Below are 24,729 nucleotides of genomic sequence, written 5' to 3'. Positions count from 1 at the left end.
TCCCCATAACCCATTCTTCATTTTCAGATAACAGTCTCATTCCCTTCGCAAGCTTCAATTGAACCTACTTCTACCACAGTCTCAGGCAGTGCATTCCAGACCTCAACCATTTGCTGCTTGAAAGCGTTTTTCTTCATATCGTTTTTGCTTCTTTTACCAATTACTCCGTTAAATGAAACCTGTGCCTTCTTGTTCTTGATCCTTTCATGAGTGTGAACACACTGTCCACCCCTATCTACTCTGTCCAGAACCCTCATGATATGGAATACCTCCACCAAATCTCCTCTCAGCCTTCTATTCTCCAAGTAAAGCTGTTCCACCTTCTCCAAACTATCTTCAGAATTGAAGTTCCTCATCCAGGGAACCATTCTTGTGAATCTTTTCTACACCCTCTCTAATGCCTTCACATCCTTCCTAAAGTGCGGAATCCAGAACTGGATGCAATACTTCAGTTGAGGCTGAATTAGTATTTTATACACGTTCAACATAACCTCCTTGCTCTTGTACTCTATGCCCCTATTAATAAAGCCCAGGATAGAGCATGCTTTGTCACACTCTTAACCTGTCCTGCCACTTTCAAAGACTTATGCACATATACACCCAGGTCCCTCTGCTTCTGCACCCCCTTTAGAGTTGCACCCCCTTTAGAGTTGCAACCTTTACTTTATATTGTCTCTCCATGTCCTTCCTCCCAAAATAAATCACTTCATATTTCCCTTCACTGAACATCAACCAACACTTGTCCGCCAATTCCACCAACTTGTCAAGTCCTTTTGAAGTACAAATTATCCTTCTCACAGTTCACAATGCTTCCAAGTTTTGTAGTGTCCACAAATTTTTAAATTGTGTCCTTCACTGGGTCATTGATATACATCAGGAAGAGCAAGGGTCCCAACACTGACCCTTGGGGAATTCTGCCACAAACCTTCTTCCAGTATGAAAAACATCCATGAACCGCTATTCTGTTTCCTGTCACTCAGCCAATTTCATCTCCATGTAGCTACTGTCCCTTTTATTCATAAGCTATAACATTGTTCACAAGTCTGTTGTGCAGTGCTGTATCAAATGCCTTTTGGAAGTCCATGTACACCACATCAACAGCATTGCCCTCACCAACCCACTCTGGTACCACTTCAAAAAAATCCATCAAGTTAGTTAAACACAATTTTTGCTTAACAAATCCATGCTGGCTTTCCATAATTAAACCACATTTGTCTATGTGACTACTAACTTTATCCTGATTTATTGTTTCCAGAGGTTTCCCTGGCACTGCAGTTAAACTGACTGGCTTGTAGTTGCCTTTTCTGAAAAAGGGTGCAACATTTGCACTTTTCCAGTCCTCTGGCACCACCCCGGAGTCTAAGGGAGACTGGAAAATTATGGTTGATGCCTCTGCAATTCCCATTCTCACTTCCCTCATGCATTTCATTTGATCGTGGTGCTTTATCAACTTTAAGTATAGACAGCCTATCTAACATGTCCTCACCAATTTTAAATCCATCTAGTGTATTAATTACCTCCACTTTCACCGTGGCCTGGATAGCATCTTCTTCCTCGGTAATGATAGATCCAAAATTTTCATTTAATACCTCAGATATTGTCCCACTCCATGCATAAATGCCCTTTCTGGTCCCTAATTTTCCCTACTCCTCTTACTACCCTTTAACTATTTATGTGCTTATAGAAGACTTTGGGATTCCCTTTTATGTTAGCTGTAGGTCTATTTTCATACTCTCTTTGCTTCTCTTATTTGCTTTTTCACCTCCCCCCTGAACCTTCTATATTCAGCCTGGATCCCCATTGTATTATCCACCTGACACCTGCCATAAACACACTTTTCCTTCTGCATCTTAATCTCGGTCTCTTTCCTCATCCAGGGAGCTCTGGATTTGTTTGCTCTACCTTTCCCCTTTGAGGGAGTATAACTTGACTGTGCCCAAATTGTCTCTTCTTTGAAGGTGGCCCATTGTTCAGCTACCGTTTTTCCTGCCAACTTTTAATTCCAATTTAATCGGCCCAGATCCATTCTTATCCCCATTGAAGTTGGCTTTCCCCGTTAGTTATTTTTATTCTAGATTGTTCTTTGTCCTTTTCCATACCAACCTACACCTAATGACACAATGATCACTGTCCACTAAATTTTCTACTGACACTTGATCTTCCTGGCCCACCTCATTCCCAAGAATCAGGCCTAGCAGTGAGGTAACAATTAGAAAATAACATCAATAATGAGATTAATGTGGATAGCCCCAACAAAATGGATCCCAGAAAGCTAGAATGAGGTATTCGACCATGTGACTCCCACAAGCCAGAGTTCCCAATCTCTGATAAGTGATCACTAGAAACCATTAAGAAGCAAAACAGTTCCCTACAGTGAGTGAGAGAAGAACCAGAGAGCCAGGTGGCTGAATCGCCATGATACTCAAAGTAGCACCAGTTCAACTGTGGTACTGGGAAACAGGCTTCAGGGAACTTACCTTTGCAATTTTATTAGATTGAATTCAATGGACCAAACCACTTCCTATTCATTTCCAATTTGGGGAAGTCCTAAACCACATACAGTTTTAAATCAACTATACCATTTCTTGGCAAGCTAATTATAGATTTATTAGTTGCAATTTTTAAAAAACTATGAATTTTTTTATGTCAACAACTTTCTTGGAATTGTAACATCATTAAACTTTGAAGGGCAGGTGGCTGATCTTTTACTTGTCCTACAAAGACCTCTTATGAAATCTGAGAAAGTCGCAGCCTGTCACTGGGGAAGCAATGCCCTGTGTACCTTCAATTGCCTGACAAAGTGCTTTCAGAAAAAAACTTCTTATGACAACAGTACCCGTCCACTACATTAAACCTATCCCTTCCTTTACTGTACTATTCTTTCAAATGTAATGGCAGCACTTCTATGAACAGCAGCCCAATATAATGAGAAAAGCTTAAAATCTAATGCCATTGTATTGAAATTAGGTGATGTGTCATGCAAAATAATGGTAATTGGCAATTGATTTATGGTGCATTTCATCCTCAGGCATTTGCTGCATGAGTCACTGGAGTTTCATGTCTTCAGTTTTGTGATGTCATGTGGGCCACTATAAGTGTTCCCTGTCTACAATCGATTGCCTTTCATTTAACTGATTGCAGTACAATATCATTATGTGCTCAATTGTTACAGCCCATATTCGCTCTCGACGCCTGCAGTATCATTAGAATGTGTTCCAGAATTTGTAACAGCAGTTTTGCAACATCAACCGACTGTCTTCAGTCAACAATAATGATCAATTCTAAACAATATTGGGATTTTCTGGAGGGGGTGGTGGGGACAGTAGTTAGTTATTTATAAATTAATAACATTATTCAGGTCGCACCAGCTCCTCACTTTCAAGATTAAAATGGCTATACTCTTCTGTCATTCTCCAATGTCCTTCAATAATTGTGGGATGTATGGAAGGGTGCTGAAGGCAAAAAACTATTCTTCTTGTCTCATAGTAATTAGAGGCTGGGAATGCACCAGAAGATCCACCTTTACGAGGTTCCATGACCTGTGACTGGCCAGATTTTAATCGTCCAGCAATCAATGCCAATTGCAAATCAATAAACCAGAGTTCTGGTTAGGTATATAACTTGATGCACATACCATACTGCAGACCACAAAAGGTTAAGTGTTCCTTACCCTCGTAGACACGATGTGTTAGTCTGGGAATAGTCTGGTGGATAAATATTAAACTTGTGGAGGATTAAAAATATATTAAATATCAAACTGCATTTCAGGCTGCTAAGCTCAGCTCATTTTTTGTTACAGATTGAAAGCATGGCATCATGTTTGTTTTCTTTTAAGGGACAGGGCGTATCCCTGCCACAAGACGGTTATCTCTTTGGTTTGTCCATCCAACAATGAGCCTTGTCCTTCACAGACTAACTTGATAGTCCCAGGTTTGAAGGGATGCTGTTTATTTTTCCAAAGCTCAAACTTGACAAATAAGAACAAAATGTATTTTAGAACTGCATGATTCAGTCCTGTACAATACTACTCAGAAGAGGTCGAAGTGCACACACCATAGACATACTGTGACAGAGAAATCAAAGATGGGTGTGGTACCATCCTGCTCTTAAACATATCAGTGAATGACTTCCCTTGGGGAATTATCAAACCATTAACTCAGAACAGTGGACTAGATTATGAGAGAAGAGGCCATTCACAGAATACTCTACCTGATTACTGTCACAGCAGAGCAATGATAAATGGAATCCTTGATGGCCAAAATGCTTTGCTGCACAGATAGAAAATGAATAAGGTTGTTGCTTCTGACTCAGGGGATGTTTAAGAGTGAGTCACCTCTGGCATTTAGAACACATCCACAATTGGCTTATTGAAATGTAAAGCTACTCAGCACAGCCTAAGCTGCATTACCTCCAACAGGACAGTGACAGGACATGGTTGGTGCTTTCAAGCCACCATTACTTCACTGCACAGTACTGAACCAACTTCAACAACTGCACAATGCAGGGAAATGAACCATTATGTTTGGTTGCTGCTTCTACAATGGTTCTTGGATTAAAATTGCAAATTTATACTGCCTTCTGCATTTTTCTACTTCCCCTTTAATTCCTATTGTGTCCTCTCGATGACCCAACAGTCACTTGCATTTAGGGACTGCGTTTAAATGCAGTAAAACTCCCAAGTGTGGCACAGGAGCATTATCAAACAAAATTTGATACCAGCCAAATGAGGAGATACAAGGGCAGGTGAATATAAAACTTGGTCAGAGGCATCTTTCAGGAATATCTTAAACGAGAAGAGATAGGTGGAGAAATTTAGCAAGGGACTTCCTGGGCAGCTCAAGGCATGACCGTCAATAGTGAAGTGATGGAAATCAAGGATGCACAAGAGGCCATTATTGGAGGAGCACAGAGATCTTGGAGAGCTGCAAGGCTGGAAGAGACTACAGAAACAGAGGGTGATGAGGCCATGGAGGGATTGGAAAAGGAGGATGAAAATTTTAAACAGACTTTGCCAGACCTGGAACCAGTGTAGGCCAGGGGTTATGGGTGAACAGGGCTTGGCACAATTTTGGATATGGGCACCAGTTTTGGATGAGTTCAGGTTTACAGAAGGTGCAAGCTGGAAGGCTGGCATTAGAATAGTCAAGTCGAGAGGAGCATTTCAGCAGCACATGAACTGAGGCAGGTTTGGTGACTGGTGATGCTACAAATTGGCGGTCTTGGTTAAGGAAACAATCTATTACTATTTACCTTACCCAAACCTGTTATAATCTTAACAGAGTTGTCAGCTCTCTTGGATTGACCAAGTCTCTCAAAATTGAGCAGTGATCGCCACTGCCGCAAGCAACCAGGGAGAAAAATCTACAGAGTCAGCAAAGTTCGTCTGATGGCTGCCATTGCTGTATCTGGCTAATCTATTCCCATATTCAGAGACTGGGGGAAAGGCAGGGTGGAGGGTGCAGATGCTGCAGCTTCACTCATACAACTGAGGAGCACCCACGGGAAACTAAGCAGTCTACTACCTGCAACCCCCCACCCCCCTTACATTTCCCCAGATAGTGCCAGGGAGAGTAGCTCCAGGGAACAGGTAGCGAGAGGAGAGGAGAGAAATATGACCATGCAGCCAGGACCAGTTCCAACAAAAGCAGCAAGAGTGTGCTGCCAAGAAGCCACAGGCTTGAGCCCAATTCTGGGAGTGGTGTCACTTTTACTATATGTTCAAGAGAATGGTGAACTTCAGTTCTGAAACCAGAGGGAGAGTGGAGATAAACATGTCTTAAAAGGGATCAGGCTGCTAGACGCATCTGGCAGGCAAGCCCAAAATTGTTCTTTCTATGAACAAGAAAGCGAGTCTTACTATCTCATTTAAGATAAGCACAGAGCTGAAATTAACTACAATACATGACAGAAGTAACACTACAAACAGCAACAACTTTTGTTGGAAATCAGAAAACACTGCAAATAGAATATGGGTTGAATAACATCCAACTCTACTACCTGCCATGTTCCAGTCCTCTGCACATGTCATGGGGGTCATAGTAGATATAGTTCTAGCGTATACGTCCTTATTAGAGATGGTATCATCATATGATTGAATTTGATATTAAGTTTGGGATGGATAAGGAGGAGTCACAGAAAGTTAAACTTCAAAGGACAGCCTTCCAGTTCTCAAGACTTCTTGCATGACAAATGCTAGCACAAAATCACGTGAACAAATACTCAACTGCAGGGGACCCAACCCTTAGATGGTAAATGTGATAACATTTGCAAACTGCGGGCAAGTGTCATATGATCAGATGTCATTAGATTTGAGATCATGTGATCAATCCTGGAGGAACATGTCCAATGAGAGTTAGCAACTCTACACCTTAAAGACTTATATCAGGTCACTGCTTAACTTTCACAGTTCCAGTGAAAAAGCCCTAATGTCTCAAATTATTCTTCACAACTGTAATACTCTCGTCCACAACGACACCTGAAGAGTAAACTAATTGCATATGTCCACAGTAGTGGAGATTGAACCTGGTCAGCGAAAAGAGCAGACTTAATGGGCAAATGACATTTTTTTCGTTGCATACTTAATGGTATTTTTACTGTAACTCATTAGTTGCCTCATAGATGAGAGGTGACATACTGGCTTGAATTCATTTAATAACCTTTGAATAGACAATATGGTGTTTAATTACAACTGTGACTGAGCAATGAATATTACAGAAATCATAATTCAGGTCTGATATCAAAAGCATCCCTTACCTTTTACAGTCACCCGTGCTGTGAGAGATCCTAGGCAGCACTTCAATGAGTTAAGTTCCAAAACAAGACTTGAAACCCAAAATGTAAATTAACTCCAGATTACAGTTAGCAAACATTCTGTCCATCTTTGTTGATCTGACCAGTTAGATGATGCACAAGATATGTTCCGCATAAATTCTTAGTTTCCTTTAATTCCTTGATTCAAAGATTTATCTCTGAAATCACCTTTAAGCCTATTTAACTTTACCCTTGGAGCACATTTTAGGTCGACAACAGTACCACACAAATCACCCAAAGGCTTGTTTCATGTTCAGGCCCGCTGGCTTTTAGAAAATTATCTAATGTTTTCTGGCATGACATATAATGAATAACACCAAAGGGATTGACAATATTTTAAATACCTTAGTGAATTGCTTTTTGTCTTTCACAAATCTGTGTATGTGTAATCTTTTGAAAACTGGATGAGTACCTTAAATTGGATCACTGCTCCTTTCCTCATTTTCTTTGATAAAGGTAATACAATTTTATCTCATACTATGATTGTCAATAAACAGATTTAATAATTGTTGTACAGATCATGATTTGCTTGCATTGTTCAGCTCAATCTAAACTTGTCACGTTTTCACAAAATGTTATCTCTTCCATAATCCTGGGATTACTCAGGTCAATTTGATCCAAGTTATTTTCATTATTTTGCAAATTAGCTCTCAAGACCCAATGATAAAGCAACAACACACTTTTTCTCTGGGGTTTCAAGAATCTTGTTCTATTTGATTGGGGGAATTAGTGATCAAGCTAATCACTGTTAATGTTACAGACAGCAAATCGAGGCACATGGACAAGTTAGCACGCAAACTGCATCAAGGGGATTATCACAGAGATCCATTTTACTGAACAGACTTTCTCTCCGATAAGGAAACTCATCAGTGCTGGAATAGGTATACCTATTATAATACTCTGCGTACCAATGACAAGTTGTGTTAATGGCACCTAGTGGTAGTTAACAGACACTGTAACCACTTAGGTGACTGAGCAGACCACTGACTGCAAGGCAAGAGAAATTATATAAACACCTTTTACTCTTCTATATGCTGGCTTTTTTAAATAAAGAATTAATTTATTAAGTCAGTAGACAATCTTCAAGCACTAAGCGGCAAGGTAGGAAATGCTGGATCATTGCACTACAGAAGTGATAATTAAGGGATGGCTCTCATGGAAGGGGAGATGTAAATAGAGGCATGGAACAGGGAATTCAAAGATGACCACCTAAATAAATGGATGAGAGATAGGAAAATGAGGAAAAGACATTGAACTGAAGGGGCAAAGAATCAAGAAGCACCAGGCCACTGAGAACACATGGATCAGAAGCACCAAGCAGGGAAGACACAGGGTTAAAGAAAAGAAAAAAAATTACATGACAGTGATCACATTAATTATGAAAATGATGGAGATCATTAACAAAAATCAGCAGTCCAAAACAATGCTCAAGTCTTTTGTTGTTCATGTCAACATGCTTTGCCGATACAAGCTGCTTCTGTGATCTTCCCATTAAAAATGCAAGACAAGGTAATAAAATAAATCACATCCTGAACAGGACCCGGATGGCTGGACAGCATGTGTGGCCTCTCGACCTCATCACATTATGTCCCTATGATTAGATTTGTAGTCTTTAAATCCTCCTCACACAGCAATTTGATTGAGTGCTTGAAGGTAGTGAGTATGATCAGAACAACTTAAATATTGCACTACTGCACTACAGGTGTCATCCTGTTACTCTGTGAAACCATCTCAAGGAAAATAAAAAGAAAACTTGTAGTTTCACTCAGTACTGTTACGTCCTTTTTAACAAACTGAATAGGCAAAGACAGCCTTTGACAATTATTTCCCCTCAAGTCCATATGGACAGGTTGTACAGAATCTCATGGATCATATGATAGAAGCTCCACTGTGGAGCAGCAGAATTTTTACATTCATTTTTCCAAAGACAACTTTTTTTTAAAAAAGAAAGCATTATTATTTTTATATATAAAAATTAGCAATTCTTAGTTGATATTAACTATGTGGATCTTTTATCTTTGATATTTTAAGAGATGCTCTGACTGGGTGTCATAGTATCACTTCCTGTGCTGCAAAGGAAGCTGAACTGTAACATATCATATCATGTAAAGTAAAGCACACCCTTTACCCAAAATGTCCAAATAAGTCGACACTATCTAAAGCCCATTAGAATTAAGGGTAGTGAAATTGGTATTCCGTGACTGTGCAAAATTGGCCTCGCACCATGGCAAATTTTCTTTTCCAGTTAGGCTACCGTGTAAAATGGGTATCACCGAAGACCAATCTTACCCCCAAGATCTTGAAACTAGGAGTCCATTCAGACTCCCATGTTCAACTCTAAGGAGCCTAGTTTTAAATTCAATGAGTTCACATGCAGCAAACGTTAGTATGATAATGATGTTCTGTTTTATAGATATGAAACAATATTTACTATATGTGCTAGTGATATCTAATCACAGAACATCAATACTGTAGAAACTTTTTAATCTACTGGTTGCTGTTCAATTTGCATCATTGCTGAAGCATACATGTTGAACAGCAATGTGTACTGTTATCAATTGGCAAGGATGACTTAAAAATCTATTTGTTCAAGTTATCTGCGCTGGATCTTAAATGTATTTTAAATCAAACCAAGCAGTTCCTTTGGCTGGAGTTTTAATAGTAAATTTCTGACCCTCCCTCCAGTTGGAATGAGAAGCAGTGCTGCTGACAGACAAGAAGTCTATGCCTGACCATTATGTTGAAGTGGATATGTGTAAAAATATTAGCAAGTATTGACGAGAGAATTGTAAAACGGACTAACACACCTCTGAAGGTTTCTTCTCTTCCTGTCTTGTCCAAGGGTGCTTTGTATTTGTTGTCTTAGAACTTCGACACCATAATGTTATGTGACCTTGGAAAAGGAGGTCAAAAAGGTTTTAGACTCTGGTGATGACAATGAATGAGAATTGTGTACACTAATCTTGCACCATTGGATTAGTAAAATAAAGCAATCCAATGAAAAGCAACTGATTTAGAAGGCGCAATAAACCTGTGTTAAAAGCCAATGCTCAAATGGAAAAAAACTCTGGAGAAACACCAGGTCAATTTAGCGCCACAATTAATGATGATACAAAAGTGGGGATGAGAGCAACTGGGAACACTTTCAGGACTCTGTCCTTTTTCATAGCTCCCCTCTCATTTCCTGGCCAATAGGATGGGAGGGTGAACAGTTCCCTGGCCTCTGCCAACATTGCTCCACAATTCATCAAGAAGGAGCAAGGGACAGTCCATTTTCTCCTTCTTATCCATGAAGGAAAACTCAGTCTCAGACAGATACCACTCTCCAACAGCACAAGAAAGGCCAGAAGCTCATGATCCCAGGGCTGCAAGGTTAAGCAGTGTCCTCATTTTGTCATGCAGAGCTTTGGAATGCCAACTTAATGAACTCAGGCATCAATTTTGAACTGTCTTCAACTCGTAATTGAAGGCATTTCTTACTAAATTATCATTTTTTTGCTTTGGTATGAAATTCTTATGGGCTGGATTTTACATCCAGCATGTGCAATAGGCAGATGCGAAAGCCGGCACGTCTTCCACTCTCATGCAGTCCTGTGGCACAGCAGCAATTTACTGTCTGTTGGGACATTAATTATCTTGAGGTGAAACAACCGCCTCCAACTGGTGAGGAAGTCCGGCTTCCAAGAGCTGCCGGCCAATTGGATGGTCAGCAGCTCTTTGGTCCCAGCAGCACCACCAGGAGCAGTGGCTGCTGCTGGGGCCACATCCAGTCCCCAGCAACATTCATTACTGGAGCTGGATGCTAGCTAAGTGGGGGGAGGGAAAACATGGGGGTGTCGGAAGATTGGGTGGCCTCCGATCAAAACAGGGGATCCATAAAGGAGGCATCCTCCTTTCCTGCCCAAAGCTTATGCAGTCACTACGCAGTGACTCTTCGCTGGCCTCAGCTTGCCTCTAGAGAAATGGCAGCAGAGGTGGGGTGGCCCTTCAGTGACCAATTAACTGGCACAAGGGCAAGAGGGCAGCCTGACACCTTCCCCATCACTCGTAAAATTACGGCAGGGGTGGACGAGTAGGCGCCAGAAAAGGCACCCGCGGCCTTTTCTTGGCCTCTTCACCTGCAAACCCGCCCTCAAAAGAACATAAAATTCTACACTACATATTTAAAGATAATAATAACATTAGTTTGTTTTATGCCAGGATATACAGTGTTAATTATTAAATGTGGCTCATGACTGAATCCAAATCCTTGTTTAGCACAGATCACAGTGAAATCATAATTTTTGCTACATTAGTACAAGCGTATTTAAACTCAATCATTCTCACTGATTCACCAACTGTTTTTAATTTCTGACTGGTCTTAAAAGGTGTACATTTGCAAGCTTCCACATCCACTAGAGTCTTGCTAGATGGCAGCATGGATTTAAAAACATATCTGAACATTTTTGGAGCGCCAATTCTTAGAAACATTTTCTGTAACCATTCACTCTGTTTTCAAAAAGTTCACCAATTGAGGTTCTTACTGTCAGTGGTGTCTGAGTCCTCACTGCTGGTGGAGAACTTCCTCCGTTTCATTATTTCATTATCCATCCGGAGATCTGCAATAATTACAAACAATCTCCATCAATTTCAACATCTGCAAGATGCTACCAGAATAACAGCTTTGTGTTAGCATTGGAAGAACAACTTACATTTAACATAATAAAACATCATGAGGTGCTTCATGGGAGCATTATAAAACAAAATTTGACACTAAACTACCTTTGAGGTCAGATGACCAAAAGCGTGGTCAAAGAGGTACATTTTTAAGGAGTGTCTTAAAGGAGAAAAACAAGGTAGAGAGGTGGAGAAGTGGAGGGAGGGAATTCCAGATATTAGGTCTTAAAAAACTGAAGGCATGGCCATCAATGCTCATTCAGTGCTGGGGATCAGATAGGCAGTTTGATAATTTAGCAACAACGGAGTCGCCGAGAGGTGAAATCAAACTGGGTGTCACCAGCATACATGTACTTTCCAATGATGTTGCTAAAGAACAGCATTTGATGAGGAATAGGAGGGGGGCAAGGATAAATCAAAGCTAATGGTGCGGGTGCAGGAAGAGAAGCCATTACAAGTGATATTCTTGATACGATTAGATAGATAGGAATGGAACCAAGTGAGAGCAGTCCCATCCAATTGGAGAACAATGGAAGTGCTGGAGAAGAATGATGTAGTTAACTGTGTCTAAGGCTGCAGACAGATCAAGAAGGCCAAGGAGGGACAGTTGGCCTTTGTAACAGTCAGATAGGATGTCATTTGTGACTTTGATAAGAGCTGTTTCGGTACTGTGGCAGGAAACCTGATTGGTGGGATTCAAACATGGAATTCCAGGTAAGATTAAAATGGATTTGGGAGGCAAGAACATGTTCAAGGATGTAAAACACCACACTGAAACAGGATTCATACTACAACTGAGTTCATAGTCAGCAGGAAGGCATGGCCACCAATGCTTATTCAGTGCTGGGGATCAGATAGGCAGTTTGATAATTTAGCAACAACGGAGTCACCAAGAGGTGAAATCAAACTGGGTGTCACCAGCATACATGTACTTTCCAATGATGTTGCTAAAGAACAGCAGGGCACATCAAGCAACAGCTATGCGAGATACATGTTCTGGAGCATATTGCTGAACACTTCCTAATCCATGAAGGCAACAAAAGTTCCCCTTTCAGGCCTCAATAGGCCTGCGAGGTCAGGGAGTGACAGGGACCTGAGATGAAATTATAACTCTGACAGAAGAATGTGTCTTCTTGTAGCACTCCTCATTTGCTGTTCTTGGCACTTGTCATTATCCAAGGCATCATGCGTTACATTTTGTCATCTATAAGGCATCCAATCAAATGACAATTTTTGGTGAAGAGCTTGGGGAGAATAGAATTCCTGAGGACGAATGCTACCTAGTAACAATTAGCATTAGAGTGTGTGTGTGTGTGTGTGTGTGTGTGTGTGTGTGTGTGTGTGTGGTGGGGGGTGGGGGGGTTACCTCTTTTTAACTAGTTACAAGTGATTTGGACAATGATACATCCCTTTCTATTAATAAGGTTGAGGGTTGAGGGGGGATAATTGTGAGAGTTTGCAATGCTATATGCATGTCACCTGTTGCACCATGCACTTTGAGGAACACAGCACCATGATAGAACTGGAATGTCTTCTTATATTGCTATCATGCCAAACTGGACGAATTCTCCATCTCCCCTAAACATATATGCCAGTTACCTGACAAATGTAAATCTAAATGGCAACCTGTGTGATGTTATACAGATCTGCTGCTACTGTTTAGAATAAGCCAGTGCCCCAAAAATTGAGTGCACTGATAACTTTCGCAGGCACTGAGAAAGATATCCAGGCAAATGAATGTAGTTGCAGGTGTTGGTACTGCTTCCTAACAGCATTTTCAGTGAAGTAAGCTCTCTCACACAGAGCTTCTAAGATCTTCTTAACAGTCTACCTTGTCTGTTAATTCATTGCAAGGGGGCGAGTTAAATATATTTCGGGTCTATCTTCCTCATATTGTGTTTCCCTCTTCTTCATCCATCCTGTACCGCTTGTCCTCCATCAGGAAATGCCAACAATGCCATAGCTTAACTTAGAAACTCTTAACAAAGTTGAGGGTAAAAATATCCCAGTCATATTACTGACTCACAAGCTGGAAGAGAGGAGATCAGCTACTTCCAGCTGCAAATGGAAAAAAAAGCTCCGTAATCTCTCTTGTGAATTAAGTAATCACTCTTCAAAGCTTCTCCAGGCTCCAACTCAAATTCAAGGCCAGCAACAGGTACACCTCTTATTTCAAGTTAGCCTTGCTACATTCAGGGCCCAAGTCATGAATTGTAGCTACTTCCACATCTGGTTACAACAAGCTTCAAGCAGTATCAACACACACATTCCAGGAAGGTTGGGGATCCACTCCACTGTGCAACCATTAAAGGATGGAAACCCAGCGTAAACAAGTCCTGCCCCGAATTCCAAGTCTCATAAACCCACAGTGCCATTCCAGCACTAATGATACACCAGAATTTTTTATTTTGCTATTTGCGTTGTTATTTATTTTACTCTAGTTCATTTTCTTTCCTGTGTGTTATTTTTCATTTCCTGTTTTAGCTGTTCTTCCTACCACATCTCCACCCCATTCCCAATTTGAAATGATTGTCATGTAATCTGTTACCTTGTGTTCCTGTCAATGTTATCAAGCTAGTCAGCAAGAATTGCATGGAAATGGCTTGAGTGACTTTAAAACCTATTTTCTTTCCCATCTTTTGACAAAATACATTATGTCACTGCTCCTGATATTTTGGAATCAATGTCACATCTCCAAGTTCATCTTCATCACCATCTCTGCCCAATACTTAAGCTCAAAAATTTTTATTGATGATAACTGTGGACAAATTCTTAACGTTCATATGACAGTCCTCTGGTATTTTAACAATTAAACTGTTGTTTTTAATAGCTCACAATCTTCATTAGAATGGCAACACCATGCAAATGCATTAAGAATTCAACCACTATCATTGCTAACGATAACTTCTATCTCTAATTGCCACATTCACTCTATCCTAACTTCTGCTCAGCACCTTGGCTCTTTTCATTTTGTCTCATCTCTCCTCCTGTTTGGCACTTCCAACAAATAACTGTTAACTTCAGATTGCCTCGAAGATTTCACCTTATGCATTGCAACACTCAAATGAAACACTGAATCACTTTTGTCTGAGGTTTTTTTTTCAATCATATTAACTATCTTTCATACTTGCACATAGATTTACAACTGCTTACTTTCCTTTCTTTCCTGCATTCTCCATTCTTATTAATAGAATTTTAATTTGATATATTTTGGAGCAGAAACTTGTCTCGGGCTGTAGTGTTAAGCGGGCGGTATTGCACTGGCCACCTGTCATACGCTCAGCTTGCTATTTCGATTCACTGAAGTGAACGGAACTGAATATCGAGCAGGGAATATAACGAATGGCCATTATAAACAGAGCCAGCAATGAGGCTCACCACTGGCAGCGTGAAATCAGAATAGCTGTTCTTCCATGTCAACTACATTTTTAAATGCTGTCCTCACTTGTTTTATGTCTGCTTACACAATTCCACCATCCATTCCACAGCTGTGACCTGCATCTTCAACTAAAAGGACTGGAAAACAATTCTTTCAGGCTTCAGCAGCACGGAAACCGCCAAATCACACTGTGTTCAACTTGCTCTATGCATTGTAGCTAGCACATGCATTAAGTGTGTATTAAAGGATAGTAGATTTGGTGTTTAAATGAACAGACATAACCCCAATTCTCCTAAAACTTTGGAACATTCCCTGGTTCTATCAAATCCCAGAATCTTACCAAATGCTACCAAAGCCTAAGACTGTCATCAGAGCAATTAAACCGTACGCCCTACCAGGCACTCCTAAGCAACATATTCCAATCTCCAATTGGTCCATTTTATTAGCATCTGGTTATATATCCTCCAGTTTTGCAAGTAGTGCAGGATGAAAATTAAATACACATGTAAATGAAACATATACAAAAAGGCTACTTATCTACTCTTTACACACAATAATGTAGTTCAATGCTCAAAGCACCAGTAAAAATCACATAATGTCTCATTATAAAAGCCATAATTCAATTTGTTTACTTACTGCATATCATGGCCCTGATGTTATTCCCACTGTAGCATAAAGATCCCAACTATTGTTAAAAAAAAGCAAGAAAACTTGCATTTATATTGCAATTTTCCTGTCCTTGGGACATCCTCAAGTGCTTTAAAGCTAATGAAGCACTTCTGAAGTATATTCAGTTATTTTATAGGCAAGCAAAACAGCAAATCCTTGGCCTCACTGTAAGCAATGTCACAGGAAATTTGCTAGCTTTCTTTAAAATTGCCAGATGTTTTTTTTTATTTTCCAAACAATTCAGTTTTATTTTCACATTAATTGTATTTTGAACAAGCACTGGCTGAAAACTTCACTCTATTCAACATTTACTGTCATTAACAAGAGTGCAAGTATGCTGTGCTGCCTGTTGCTCACCACACACAAATGCACCACATTCTTTCTCATGTACTGCTCAGTATGATGCTGTATTGGAAGGAGTGGGTATGGAAGAATCATGAGAAGATGTTTACGATTCCACATACTGCCTACTTCAACTTGTTGTAAATCAAAAACAACCTTCCTCTGTGCCACAATAGTTGCCTGGCTCTGGCTGTGTGGAGCTCTATTTTTTGAGGTGCTCCTCCTGTCACTTAAGGGTCATTTATCTCTTCTTATACTTTCCACTTATGTCACTACCAGAGGCAAAAGCACTTATATCTGTGAGTAGAGGCTTTTGTTCTGCATTAGGCCTCTGAATCTCTAGCACACCGAGAAGCATACCACAGAAAGTCACTAATACATCTTGACAGAACTCAGTACGTTTGAGCCAGAATTCTTGTAAGATGCCCACACTTCCTTGCAGTTTCCAGTAATGCCGTATACTCCTCAACTGCAACCAACAGACACAACTCTGCCCATAGGGATAATGGAATTTACAACTCTATCTAATCCAGTTTTCATCATCTCCAATGAAGCAAGTAAGTTGCTCACCAGTTAATCCTTTGAAATATCCTCTGTTTCATCAGTGGCCCTCTGATGTCAAAATTATAAAGCAACTTGACAAAGCACAACACATCCAGTTCTACATTAACAATTACCCCTATCCCTTCCTCAGTCTTAGGCAGTGAATCATCCTGTGTTCACTCTTGCAAATTAACTGATGTCCTCCAAAGTGCTTCAAGAAGTGTGCAGGGTGCCAGAAGTGTGTATGGTAGTCCTGCAATACGAGATTATTCCTGCTGAGTTTATGGTCTTTCTGCAGAAAGAGCCACAGGAAGAGTGTGTGGCCATTGCCATGCTTGGTGTTGTGCAATGACAGTACATGTCTCACAGCAAAACATGATGCCCTGAACTTGATGAAAATGAAAATCATTGCCACAGTACGTACACCACACAAATCACATGTCATCTGCATAAACTTCAGTATCTCCCAGACTCTGCATCAGCAAACACCCTAGGATTAAATTTTGATATCCTCTTACTGGGTAAAAGGTTTTATTTGCTTTGCACCCACCACCAGTCCTGGGACAGTAGTGACTCCTGAATATTATCTTCTGCCTAAAAGTAACATAAGTATCACTTGAGATGTAATTTTAGAGAAAAAGGAAATGCTGCACTGCAGTATATAAACTATATAAAATGTAAAAAAAAACTTGCTAGCTAAAGACAGCAAAGGAGATTGTTATTTGTATAGTTTATTCTATCTATGTAATATAATCTTTCTCAGCTCTAATAAGCAGGTCTTCCTACACTCTTACTCCAAAATAGCAATGTACAATAATTGACATTCATTTCTATGTCTATCAGTGTGATGGATATGACAGTGACCTTCATTGCTTACCCAAATACTTTCCTTCAACTGAACACCTTCCTCTATACATCCCTCAAGGACATGCAAAAACTTAAGTGAAAGTGTGCATGAATTGCTCCACTCGCCTGCTGCTTGTGTTGTGGTGCTTTGCCTTTCTCACCTATAAAAGGCATTGTTCCATTCCCTTATATTGTCCACAATACTTCATAGTACATCATCACAAAGTAACCTCTCCTCATCAACCCTGCAATTTATGCACTCCACAGCTGGTTTGATGCACTGAACGTTGTTTATAGTGAATACATGTCTATTGAGTAGATTATCAAGTGATATGGCACCAACACTGCAGGTTTTTACCTGTTTAATTATCCATTCATTATGGCGTCAGGAATGCATTTTCATTTAATACAATGTGCTAGGGTTAAAATTACCAAACATAAGATTTCATCAAAGCTTAAATTTAAACATAAACTTTGTAGACTTTGTAACACAGCACTTAGAGTTCCGAGGAAGAGTCATATTAGACTCAAAACGTTAACTCTTGTTTCTCTCTCTACAGATGCTGTCAGAACGGCTGAGTTTTTCCAGCACTTTGTTTTTATTTCAAATTTCCAGCATCTACAATATTTTGCTTTTATTTAGAGTTTATTGTTTTAAATTTTGAGTTCAGTGGGGCATTGCTACAAAGCACACAGGGCTTTAGGGCAGCAAAACACTGGTTCACACAGTGAACAGCAATTCCACGCACAGTGTGCTGCCAACCTCAGTCATGGCCTGAAACCAAGTAAAAGCCAAGCAACTCCCAGAACTGAGGGCAGAAGGGTCATTCTGTGGGAACCCTCACATAAACTCCTTCCAACAGGGTCAAAAGGCACATCAGCATCCCAAAAAAGGTTGGTGAGCACTGCAAAGAGGCCACAAGGACAGTAAGACAACAAACTTAAGGATAGAGGTAATGAAAGAAATCAATGTTTAATAATGCAATGTCACTGGGTTAGTAATCCAGAGGCCTAGGCTAATGCTCTGGAGGACAGGGGTTCAAATCCTACCGTGGCAGCTGGTGGAATTTAAATTCAATTCATAAATCTGGTATATAAAGCTAGTCTCAGTAACAGTGTCCATGAAAACTATCTTCAGTGGTCATAAAACCCATCTGGTTCACTGTCATTTAAGGAAGGAAATCTGCCATCCTTATACCTGGTCTGGCCTATATGTGACTCCAGACTCACAGCAATGTGGTTGACTTTTAACTGCCCTCAGAAATAGCTTAGCAAGTCACTCAGCTCAAGCGCAATTAAGGATGGGCAACAAATGCTGGCCCTGCCAGCAATACCAACATCCCATGAAAGAATAAAGAAAAAAGAATCTTCCAAAGGTATTGATCTAGCTAGTGAACACTTCAACAGCAAGATAAGGGAATCATTCCACAGGTGCTGAAGAGTAAGAATTCCAGTTAATAATCAGATACAGTAAGAAACTAGGAAGGAATGCTCACCTTGTGATACAATCTTCTGGTCTTTTCAAAGAATTTGTTTGTTTTCCCAGATTATTTGCCCAGTAGCTACATCTTGTATTGCGGATATTAACTGCATTTTCAATCAACCAGATGCTTCCATGAGTGTTAAGGCATCTAAACATGAACAGAAATGTTACCACATTGCCTTCATTCAAAACCTGAATAAAAAGTACTAGTCCAAGCACCACAAATATAAGTGATTTTAGGATGCTCATTTTGCAATCATGAAAGAACATTTGTGATGTTTCTGTTTTTCTTAAGTATCTTTTAAAAAGTTGCGGAGTGGGTAGTGTAGTGGGCTGCACAATGTTTTTCCAACTGTGGCACCTGCATTCAAATCCAGCTGGGACTGTTGAATTGAGTCTCCTCTCTCTACTGGCTGTAACATCTCTCAGTGAGTTGAGTTTACAGCAGTCATAACTAGTTTCCACTAGCTTGCGTGTGAGCCCACGACACAAAATAGAGATAATCAGAAATTGTCAATCTTGCTCAAGTAGGCAACAAGAATGGTTATCATGCAATGGAAATGTCATCCTGATGCGAGGGGGAGCATGGGCGCTAAGAATTTGTGCTTTAAATAACAAAGGGTAAAACATTTCTGTCTTAAGTGTAACAAAACCTTAAAGCAGCTACCTATATGCATGAATTTGCTCCATTTAATATACAGAGAATATCTTCCCCACTGTTGGGGCATAGCAAAGAAAACTTTGTTGCAGTAGAGAACAGGCAATATATGTTTCATAGTGTAATTGACCATGGAGTACTGGACAGGAAGAGGAAGAGAACTCTTCACTGCTCAGTTTTGTCAATGAAGTTACTCACATTATAAACTGCCTCCCTGAAGTACTAAAACTTAAAGGGATTAATGGTCTGTTGGAAACTTTCAAGTGCACATTTAGCTGTACAGCAACAGATTTCTTATATACTAATGTGGTAAAACACACCTGTAGGCAATTCAAAGAATAAAACTTGCAGTGGTATCATGATACATACAAATCAATTTGAAGTTTCAATTTTGTTCTTGCACAGTAGTGTTGGGGCGATGTAGCAAGTTAAATTTTAATGGAATTTTCTAACTGACACATTCTTATGAGAGTGCTTTTCCAAGTTCTATGCTGTTTATATATGAGTTCTTTTAACTCAGGAATTAGTTTGGAAGAAAAAACAGATTATTAAGAACATTGTGCATCCCCTCCCAGCATTTGAAACTTTGTAAGCAGAGGTAAGAATGCATGAAATTAAGTTTACAAAAGATTTATGTTAAGTGAACACTAAAAAAAGTACTCAAAATGCACATTTTGACACGAGTCCATTATTTTGTAATCTGAGAGCTCACAGTAATCTCTGAACATCAAGAAAACATTCTACTGAGCATGGCAACAAAGACCCATAACAAAACTGGTGTCAAGAGCAATAAAAGCCCTCCAGTGGCTGCAACCTCCTCCTCCTATGTACAGTAGTGCTGAAGACCTAAGCACAAGAGCTGCTCATCTCGCCAAGCTGTTCTAGTACAGCTATGACATTGGCATGTGCCTGACAATGTGGAAAATCAACCAGCTATGTCCGACCTACAAAAAAAGAACAAATATAACCCAACCAAATACTGCCCTATCAGCCTTCACCAATCAACAACAAAGTGATGGATGAAGTAATCAATAGTGCCACCGACTCACCAGTTGCTCAATGATGCTCAGTCTGGATTCTGCCAGAACCACTAGGTTCCAGACCTCATTACAGTCCTGAGTGAAACATTTCCACAAGAGCTGACTGCCAGAGAAAAACTAATAGTAACCTCTGTACAACATGGCACCAAGGAGTTTGAGCAAAACTGGTCAATACAGATCAAAGGTAAAATCCCTGCAGTGGCTAGAGAGACATGACATAAAAGGAAAATGGTCCGATGCCAATTGTGCTGCTAAAATTATTCATTAGTACTGTAGGTCACACCATCTTCAAAAGTTTCATCAAAGGCATCATAATATCAGGAATGAGGCATTTATCGATGATTCAGCTCCATTCACACTTCTCCAACAATGACACAACATTCAAACAACATTCAGACTTGCGCTGGCAAGTGACAGGTAAGATTCACACAAGTCCCAGGCAAAGACCATTTCCAAGAAAAAAGCCTAACCACCTCCCCTTGATCTTTAACTGTATCACCATCACTGAGTCCTACATTATAAATCTCTTGGGGGAGGGGGGTTTGGGGGTCACCATTGACCAGAAACTAAAACGAACTTTATTAACACTGTAGCTTTAAAAAGAGTGCAGAGGCTAGGTAGTCTGCAAGAAACATATTCTAATCCCCTCAAACCTTCTACGCCATCTAAAAGGCTCAAGTCAACAGTGTGATGGAATTGTCGCCACTCACCCAAATGGGCGCAACTGCAATAATGCTTAAGAAGTTTGGCACCATCCAGGACAGAGCAGTTTGTCGGATCGGTGTCCCTTCCCCCGACTCAGCAACCATATTTTCAATCACTGGCACCTATGCACATATTGCAGCCAATCTATAGGACGCAATCTACAAACTCAGCAGGATTACTTCCTTCCCTGCAAGCTCCACCAAAAAGCAGGACAATATCTTTGGTGTATTATTACCACATCCAAGTTCCCCTCCATGTCATGCACATTTTTAACTTGGAAATATATCAATTTGCCTTCACTGTCTCTAGGTCAATACCCTGGAATTCCCTACCTAATATCATTCTAGGGGAAACAGCACAATGACAGCAGCGGTTCAAATAGAAGGCTTATCACCAACTTCTCAACGTCACTAAGCATAAACAATAAATGTGAACTTACCAGAGTTACATCGAATAATAATCTTTTTAGAAGCCTGAGCAGTTGTGCTACACTCATTATAGAATTTTTTATCTGTCTTTATGTCTTTGCACGTAAAAGGACTTATTAAACTGCAAATATGTCATCAAAATATGTTCTTAATTATAGGGGTCAAAATTATAACAGATTTATTCCAATTAGACTCAGCTACCTGCTTTAGCACTTAGTTTTAGAATAATCCCATTTACAGGCTCCTCTGACAGTACACAATTCATCTACCGATTATAGAACTGACATTGAAGTTGGTACATAGAAAGCAAGATTTGTTTAAAATCCATCTGCTTTCTCAGTTGTATAAGTTTAATTTGTTGGCTTTCACATCAATCAAAGATTTATCTTTATTCGAGGGTAAATTATCCCATTTTGTTTCATCTCTTTCTATCTTGAGCTCCCCGGGCCAAAATTAATAGTGGACAGAAGAACAGGTGGACTATATGTTTTGTGCCTCCCAACAATATCAGTCTAAAACCCACCACTAGGAGGTGTGCAAAAACCACCCTGGAACAATTCTCTGCGATAGAAATTCACTCGCACGGGCAGTGAGGTCGAGATGTTGCTACAGGGGAAGGTAGCACGGTCGCGATCAGAGGTGAGAAGATGAGCTACTGCCAACAGTGGCCCATGATTTGAATATGGAACCCGCCACCCAGCTCCACATTCAGGCATTATTTTTTAAAAGTTTCGTCTTTTTAGTGGCAGCCTGTCGCAGTACCCTAAAGGTCCCACTGGTTAGGCCAAAGTAGACCAAATTTTCCTCAATATAGCCATCCCAATGCCAGGTGCATTTGGGCAATGGAAGGGTGTCACAAATGGGTGTTAGGCCCTCTATTTACATAAGCAAAGGACCTTCTCTGCCTGTTTCAGGTATGGGCCCTCGATACCTTTTTTTTGCCTATACCAATACATTTCCCCACAACATAACTAGTTCAGGAAATCTACATAGGGCATCAAAATTGCATCTGGCTATTGCACTTCAGTAGTCCTGCACATTATGCCACCATGTCACTTCATGCATTATCTGCACACCATCAATCCACTGCAATTCATTTCAAAACCGACCAAGTACACAGACAAGGACTGCAAGGACTCATTTTAGCTCACTGCTCATAAACAAATAAAGGATTTAGTAAAGGATACTGTAGCTGATTGTTGTAGACAGTTCATTGTTAACCCCACTTTCATGTCACGCCTCGAAGTCATTTTAGGCATAATACTGACCTCTAGAGTTTCCACTTCCTTTTAACTCACACATGTGATCAGAGCTTTAAAAAAATGTCTTTGCCCTTCACCAAAGCAATGAAGCAAGGGAGGAACACAATACACAAACCACAAGAACACCAGTGTGCAAAATGATGCAAAGCCAAGAGATGCTCAAAGAAAGGGGGAGGGGAACCACAATACAACTGTCATATTTCCCTCCCACATTTATAAACTTTGTAAAAAAATATTTTTGACACAAATCTTAAAACATACTACTTTGACTACACAGAAGAAACTTCACAAACTCATTCACTGGCTTGAGACCCACATTATTTGCAGACACAGCCTGCATGGAATACTAAATTTTTTTTATCCTTAAGATTAAAGGTTTCAATTAAATCCAGGATTATAATCACTTCTAATTTCACCTGTGATGTGGCACGGTGTGAAATGTGTTCATGTTACCTGACAAAAATGTTTGCAAGTTAGAAATTTCACCTTTCACTTCCAATTAAAAAAGAGCATAATACTTTATAAACAAGTTGTATTGCAACGTGAGAATATTTTTTCCCCCTGGAGTACAATTTAGTTTTGAATGTGAATAATCAGGGTCTGGCTTTGCACTGAATTTAAGTGCTATCACAAAAAAAGTTTTTAGCTGGTGTTTTAATGTTGGCATTCTTTGCACATGTAGATGATGGAAGTTTTATACTTGACCACACCCACCCCCCCAAAAAAAGGTGCCAGCAGAGAGATGATTAGTTTAGGTCAAGGGACCCTCCTCTTCCTCAATCTGTGGGCTTTCACTGAATGCGTGATGCAGTTACAGGTCAAGTGATTGCCACACGACATCAGGCAACAACACGTGTGCATCTGTCATAAAGTTGTGCATCCAGGCAGTTAAAAAGGGGGCAGTCTGCGTTGATGAAGTTTTAAAATGTGCTGGAAGTTATACCTGCGTGTAGAATTCGGCAACTTTTTTTTTGCCTTTCTCCCCCACCCCCCTCCCTCCTCTTTTCTCGGTGGGTGTTGCTGTTGCTGTTGCTGGAAGGGGGTGATATTGAGGAGCCACGCCTCCCCCGGTGAACCTGAGCGCAGCGAATTCGGGATAAACAAGAGCCACTCCCCCTAGAGTCAGCAGCGCAGCTTGCACTCAGGAACCTACATGTACACAGAGAGAGAGAGAGAGACACCATTTATTAAACGTATTATTTAAAAAAAAACAGCTCCTACGTTGCAAACGGTTGTCCCAACACCCCACGGATCACGCAAATTCAAAATTATGCAACTAAATAAAGACGATGCATTTTGTAAAAATAAATGCACATCTTTCCTTCCGCCCCCCCTCCCTCTCTCCCCTCCCCTCCCCACTCTCCAACCCCTGAGATCTACATCTGTACACAACCCCCTCTCAAAAACACACACACACACACAGCACCCCTCTGCTCACAGGCTGGGGTGCAAAAAATGTAAACAATTCTTTGAGTCTTGGATTGCAGTAACTGGTACACAGGCAAGCGATATAATATTATCCATAATAGAAAAAAAAGTTGAGCCTTGCACTTCTGGTCCCAAAAAAAGTAAAAGAAAAATAAGGATTTTTGCACGCGTGGGGTGCAGATCAAATTTCCCCCCAAAACAGTTACTCAGCTCGCTACTTATAAACGATCAATAATAATTACCATGCAATTTTTTTTTTGCTTGCTTAGCTTCGGATCTTATATGCCTCTTTTTTATTGCGGTGACTGTCCTCAGGCCACGATGGTGATGATGATGGTGTTGTAATATGAATGCGATGGTGCTGATATATGTTAAAAGCGGCGCAGGAGGAAACGCACATCGATCCGATGCACATTAATACATTTAAATCTCTCTCTCCCACTCTCCCCCCCCCCCCCCCTCTCCCTCTCTCTCTCTCTC

The 24,729-nt window shown here is 40.3% G+C and overlaps 1 protein-coding gene across 6 annotated transcripts in view; it reads right to left on the bottom strand.

Moving 5' to 3' along the window:
• The window catches only part of jade2 (jade family PHD finger 2), a 156,277-nt gene that overhangs the window by 131,081 nt on the left and 467 nt on the right, over positions 1–24,729 (bottom strand). For 4 of the 6 annotated variants that reach the window (XM_041193367.1, XM_041193371.1, XM_041193373.1 and 1 more), the window contains exons 2-5: positions 23,765–23,970; positions 18,742–18,876; positions 11,334–11,408; positions 9,618–9,703 (exon numbers count right to left, since the gene is read on the bottom strand). In XM_041193367.1, the coding sequence (XP_041049301.1) occupies positions 9,618–9,703; positions 11,334–11,400 (153 nt within the window). In that variant the 5' untranslated portion in view covers positions 11,401–11,408; positions 18,742–18,876; positions 23,765–23,970. Of the gene's footprint in view, positions 1–9,617; positions 9,704–11,333; positions 11,409–18,741; positions 18,877–23,764; positions 23,971–24,491; positions 24,676–24,729 lie in introns of those variants that run through there. The other 2 variants (XM_041193368.1, XM_041193369.1) reach the window with 2 other exon arrangements.

This window comes from Carcharodon carcharias, chromosome 8 (assembly GCF_017639515.1).
Source record: "Carcharodon carcharias isolate sCarCar2 chromosome 8, sCarCar2.pri, whole genome shotgun sequence".
Lineage (NCBI taxonomy): Eukaryota > Metazoa > Chordata > Chondrichthyes > Lamniformes > Lamnidae > Carcharodon > Carcharodon carcharias.
Note: the sequence above shows the minus strand (reverse complement) of the source record. Positions and strands in the feature narration are given on the sequence as shown.